The sequence below is a fragment of the Mandrillus leucophaeus genome, unplaced genomic scaffold (assembly GCF_000951045.1).
Source record: "Mandrillus leucophaeus isolate KB7577 unplaced genomic scaffold, Mleu.le_1.0 Scaffold585, whole genome shotgun sequence".
NCBI classification, from domain to species: domain Eukaryota; kingdom Metazoa; phylum Chordata; class Mammalia; order Primates; family Cercopithecidae; genus Mandrillus; species Mandrillus leucophaeus.
The window spans coordinates 968,281-973,985 of NW_012106308.1; the positions used below are offsets into that span (position 1 = coordinate 968,281).

A 5,705-nucleotide genomic window follows, 5' to 3' on the forward strand; every position below is an offset into this window, starting at 1 on the left:
TTTTCACTTAAAAAAAGTACTTTCTCTGATTTAGTTATTTTGTTGTGTTTTGCTTTGCTTTGTTTTGAGATGGGACCTCAATGTGTTGCCCAGGCTGGTCTTTTACCCTTGGGCTCAAATGATCCTCCTGCTTCAGAAATGTAGTTATTTTTGTGCCTAGTAAATATGCTGTAAGGGAAGAGATCTCTTCGGACCTAAATATTTTGGCAGCTTTTCACACCAGGTGTGGTGGTGTGTATCTGTAGTCCCTGCTACTGAGGAGATTGAGGCAGGAATATCTTTCGAGCCCAGGAGTTCAAGGCTGCAGTGCTGTATGATTGTGCCTGTGAAGAGCTGCTACAGTCCAGCCTGGACAACACAGTGTGATCCCATCTCTGTAAATAAATAAGTAAATAGCTTGGCAGTTACTGATCAAATTAAGAATTATTTTTTACCTGAGGGATTATGTTTAGTTTGGTTATTGTTGAAATCACTTCCAAAATTCTAAATTATTGCCAGAACAATTGGCTGTTTAACAGCTTTTGTTTTTAGCTGCTCTTTGGTTTTGTCTTTTTACTTATGTATTTTGAACTATACCCTCAAGCTGTTACTTTTCCTAATAAACTGGTCTTTTAGATTATGTGTTAAATGTTACCATGAAATTACATAAAAATACTTAAAAGAATTAAAATTGAAGCTGGGAAGACTATGCACTTCCTGAGGCAGGGTTCCTGGTGAGTTTTTTTCTCCAGTGTATTTTCAGTGCTTACCAAGGTGCACAGTAAGTTTTAGTTACTTAGTGAATGAATATTCATATACAAATAAAATGTAAATCAAGGCAATAGGATGTTTTGGTAATTTTAATTTGAGGATAAAGAGACAAGGTTTCTCAGCATACAATTTAATTATAATTTATGTGTAAACAAGTAATTTTAACAAAATTATTCACAATTTTTTATTGTGAATAAACTCACACTTTTTTGTTACAACTTATTTTATTTTATCATTTTATTATTTATTATTACAAATATTTCCTTGTTCTGTCAGGCTTTTTTTCACATACCTGTCTTATTTTTACAATCATAAGATATAAGGTGTTAAATTCTGGTTTGTAAATTTAGTGCATTAGAAGTTTGCCCATGCTATAGTAGCCTTGGTAGTTATTATGTTAATAGATGTATAATAGTGACCACATTAATTTTAAACAATTGAGGTTTTTAAAATGTGTATGTTGATTAGATTCTTCTGAGTTGAAAGTATTTAAATTATGCTTCATTCAGACTTGAGCAAAAATAAGAGCCTATTTAATAAGTTCTACATGGAAAATTATTCTGGGAAGTTGCTTACTTTGCCTTGTTTTTAATACTGAGAGCTTATACAGTAAGTGATAAGGCTTTATTGAGTCAGACCTTAGAAGAAGAAAAACTTTGCTTATGTTTTTGATAACTTTTTTGTAGCTCTGGTATTATGGAGAAAATTTGTTTATGCTACATGGAAAATCTCTGACTGTGATTCCATACAAGTGTGAAGTGTCATCATTAGCAAGTGCTCTTGGAAAACTCAAACATGGTCAAGATCCAGGTAGAAACTTAACGCTTGTTTTATTAATACAAACCATTTTATTAACCTCTAGTTTCATATAGATTACCACAGCCTTCTATTTGTAAAGCTTGTTTTTAATTTTGAAATTTACCACTGTTTATTGAAACTTGTGAACAGGCCGGGCACAGTGTCTCATCCCTGTAATCCCAGCACTTAAGGAGGCAGAGGTGGGAGGATAGCTTGAGCCCAGGACTTCAAGACCAGCCTGGGCAACATAGACCCCGTTCTCCACAGAAAAAGGAAAAACAAAAAGTTTGAAACCTGTGAACAGTCCAAATTGCAGGTTCTACTGCAAGCTGAAGAGCTATACTGTTTTGAATGCCAGTGTTGTTCTGACTTTTGGGGCAATGGGAGAACTCCTAAACACAATCAGTAATACCTCCGTCCTCCCTTGTTTACTGATGGCCTCATCTGTTAGCTTCATGTTGTTGGACATACAGCCTTTTTACTGTGTTATGGTTTACTTATCTGAGGTTATCAGTAGAATTACATGGACTTTTAAAGCCTCTCTTAAATTGTAGGAGTGGTTTTTTTTTTTTTTTTTAATTGTTTAGTTGGTCAAAAATCAGTAAGTCGAAACATTCCAGAAATTGTGCATTTTGCATTTTCTTAGGAACTCATGTCATGCCCCGTTTTGTAAACTGGGAAACACCTCAAGGATGTGGACTTGGATTCCAAAACTCAGAGCAGTCAAGAAGAATTGTAAGTTACGTAGTTGAAATTGAAATGTTAGTGCAAATGTTGAAAAACAGAAAAAGACTGAATTATTTTAATGAATCATATCCTTACAACTCTTATAGCTTTGACTTTAATGACAGGACAGTTTGAGGCTTGACCCCAGTAACCTCACATTCTTTATCCAGAAATGCCCCAAGTTGTCTATTAGTTATATTTACTTTTAAAAGTTTTTGATGAGAGCAAAAGTGTGCTTTGGGGTGTTTCATAACCCTCTAAATGTATATTGGATCTCTTACATTGTTTTGTGATCCTAATCGGTTTACTTAATTCCAGTTAAGGAGACGAAAAATTGAAGTGAGTTTACAGCCAGAGGTTCCACCATCCAAACAACTTTTGTCAACCATAATGGTAAATAAATAATATGAAAAACAAAACTCAAGTGTTTCAAAGAAATCACATCTAATCTCTATTCTGTCTTATTGTTATGATCATCTTGATAGCGATAGCTATAGCTAACATCTGTGTAATATCTTAAGGGTGTCAGAGTTGATCCAATATTTTGGCTTCTTTGATGCTCGCTATCACCTCATGAGATTGATATGGTGTTAGTCTTCTCTCTTTCTCATTTAACTTTGCAGTGTCAGCTTCAGCTTTGCAGGAATGCATGAAAACTGTTAGTCATTTGAGCAAATGTTGTGCTAGGAAACTTTCAAGTTCGGAGTGACATTCGTTAATGTGCCAAACTGAATTCTTGAATTCTGCCCTTTCAGGAAGATTCAGAAAAACACATTGAAGTAGAAGTACGGAAATTTTTGGCTCTGAAGCAGACACCTGACTTTCATACTGTCATTGGGGACACAGTAACAGGACTTCTGGAAAGGTGTAAAGCAGAACCGTCATTTTATCCCCGGAACTGTCTGATGCAGCTTATCCAAACGCATGTGCTTTCTTACAGGTAGCTGTTTGTGTGTACCACACTGTACGTGCATAACTCTTCTGACCTTGTTTTTTATAGTTCTAATCTTCTGGAACTCTGAAAAGGCTTATAAATGATCTGCAGTTGAGATTTTTCTTAATATGTAATAGTGATTCAGATTTTTTTGTCTTAGTTTGTGCCCCGACTTAATGGAGATTGCCTTAATAAAGAAAGATGTACAGTTGTTACAACTCTGTCTACAACAGTTCCCTGACATTCCTGAATCAGTCACCTGTGCTTGCTTAAAAATTTTCTTGAGGTAAGTTAGACTCCAGTGGTCCTTTTTCTTCATTACATTTATAATCTGTTACATTGTTTGATTTCCAAAACTTTGATGCTTAGGAAATGAAATTTTTCCCAAAAGTTTGGTGATAAGGATTAACCTCTTGCTTTCAATTAACATTGTAGCATTGGTGATGACAGTCTTCAAGAAACAGATGTCAGTATGGAGTCAGTTTTTGACTATAGTAATTCTGTGCATGATGAGAAAATGGAAGAGCAAACTGAAATTCTCCAAAATGGCTTCAATCCTGAAGAAGATAAATGCAGTAACTGTGATCAAGAGTTAAATAAAAAGCCTCAGGACGAAACAAAGGAGAGCACTTCATGCCCTGTAGTACCAAAAAGAGCAGCTCTACTGTATCCTTTGACATAGAGCATCCGTCTGTTTCTCTTTATAGGGTATAGTTATATGCCAAGCAATAACTAAGGAGTAACTCAGTAATGTAAGGTTTTTCTTTCCTTTTCCAATTGTGTTTTGTTTCTGTTTGAAAATAGATTATGTTCAATGCTACATTAAGTAAGGTTTACTTAAACCTGTTTAATTTAACTAGGCTGGGCATGGTGGCTCATGCCTGTAGTCCCAGGACTTTGGGAGGCCAAGGTGGGAGAATTGTCTGAGCCCAGGAGTCCGAGACCAGACTGGGCAACATGGCTAGACCCCCATCTCTACATCAGTTTAAAAAAAAAGAAGCAGCAGCAGCAGCTATACTAACACAGAAGCTCTATCAATTCTGAAGATCAGTATTCTGAATAAATACCAATTAAAGTATTCCACATGATCTCCGATGATTAGGAGAGTGTTTGGCCATAGAGGTCTTTTAGAGACGTAAAACTTTTGTATAAATTTAGAAAACTAACATTGAGGAAGGAAGTTACTCATAAGTTCAATAGAATAGCTTCTATTTATTGAAGTAAGATTTTCCTTTAGTCCTAAGTAATGCAATTCTTCATTCAGCATATAGCGAAACATTTCTTCTGCCTCATTTGAAAGACATCCCAGCACAGCATATCACAGTAAGTGTTCATACAAGTTGTATAGAATTTTACTTCCGGTTTAAACTTTGCTATTTAACTCTAACCAGCTGTTAGGGCATTCTAAAGGTTATCAGATTCTTTCATGTGAATAAGAGGTTGCCCAGCTCTCATGGCAAAAAATTGTGCTGAGAAAACTCGAGCGATTCTAGGGTGATAGACCATGGCATATTCCTTGTGCCAAACTTGAAGGCCAAGTTAAGCTTCCTAAGTTATACATGAATAAACACTAAAAAGAATTGCTGAGAGAAGGGTTCTGTCTTCTCTACCTATTATTTACAAACAATGAGCTCATCACCACCACTACCCCCAAACCAGATGAGCTCCTCATTAATGGGAGGAACTGCATTTTATTCATTTTTGTGTCTCCAGATGTCTGGTGTATTTGTTTGATATGTAGTTAAATTGAACATTTTTTTCAGTCTTCGTGATGGGTTTATATAATAAGATACATTTTTTCTATCAAAGTGATAAATTGTCCATTGTTTTTCCACCCAGCTGTTTCTCAAGTATTTGTATTTCCTGTATCTGAAGTGTAGCGAAAATGCTACTATGACTCTTCCTGGAATACACCCACCTACCTTGAACCAGGTGAGATTATGTTTTTACTTTGATTTGGTGCTGGGAAAAATTCGTAAAAAAAAAGTTGTATTCAAGGTCAGCACCTGCATTCATTCTTCTTGTTTCCTAGGCCATAAGAATCTCTTCCCTCATAAAACCAAACCACTGCAGTTAGAAATGGGGCGTCTCTCATGTAATAGACTTCTAGATCCATAATTCTACACCACAGAATTTTAATTTATCTTAAATTCCTGATTCTTCATTATGACCCTTTTCCAAGAATTTCCTTAGCCTTGATGGGAGACAACAAGAAGGAGCTGATAATATAAGTTGCCCCCTTAATAATCTCTTAAGACTAAGAGAATAGGCAGGGCCTGGTGACTCACACCTGTAATCCCAGCACTTTGGGAGGCCGAGGCAGGAGGATTACTTGAGGTCAGGAGTTTGAGACCAGCCGGGCCAACATGGTGAAACGCCATCTCTACTTAAAACACAGAATCAGCCAGGCATGGTGATGCATGCCTGTAATCCCAGATACTTGGGAGGCTGAGGCAGGAGAACTGCTTGAACCCAGGAGGTACAGGTTGTAGTGAGC

At 36.4% G+C, this 5,705-nt stretch overlaps 1 protein-coding gene across 1 annotated transcript in view; it reads left to right on the forward strand.

The window, feature by feature from the left end:
* NOL11 (nucleolar protein 11) overlaps positions 1-5,705 on the forward strand; it is a 27,590-nt gene that overhangs the window by 17,209 nt on the left and 4,676 nt on the right. Inside the window, exons 8-16 of the mRNA XM_011999174.1 lie at positions 1,319-1,359; positions 1,437-1,560; positions 2,195-2,283; positions 2,593-2,667; positions 3,030-3,214; positions 3,369-3,494; positions 3,644-3,874; positions 4,453-4,531; positions 5,048-5,140. Coding sequence (XP_011854564.1) covers positions 1,319-1,359; positions 1,437-1,560; positions 2,195-2,283; positions 2,593-2,667; positions 3,030-3,214; positions 3,369-3,494; positions 3,644-3,874; positions 4,453-4,531; positions 5,048-5,140 — 1,043 coding nt within the window. The remainder of the gene's footprint in view (positions 1-1,318; positions 1,360-1,436; positions 1,561-2,194; positions 2,284-2,592; positions 2,668-3,029; positions 3,215-3,368; positions 3,495-3,643; positions 3,875-4,452; positions 4,532-5,047; positions 5,141-5,705) is intronic.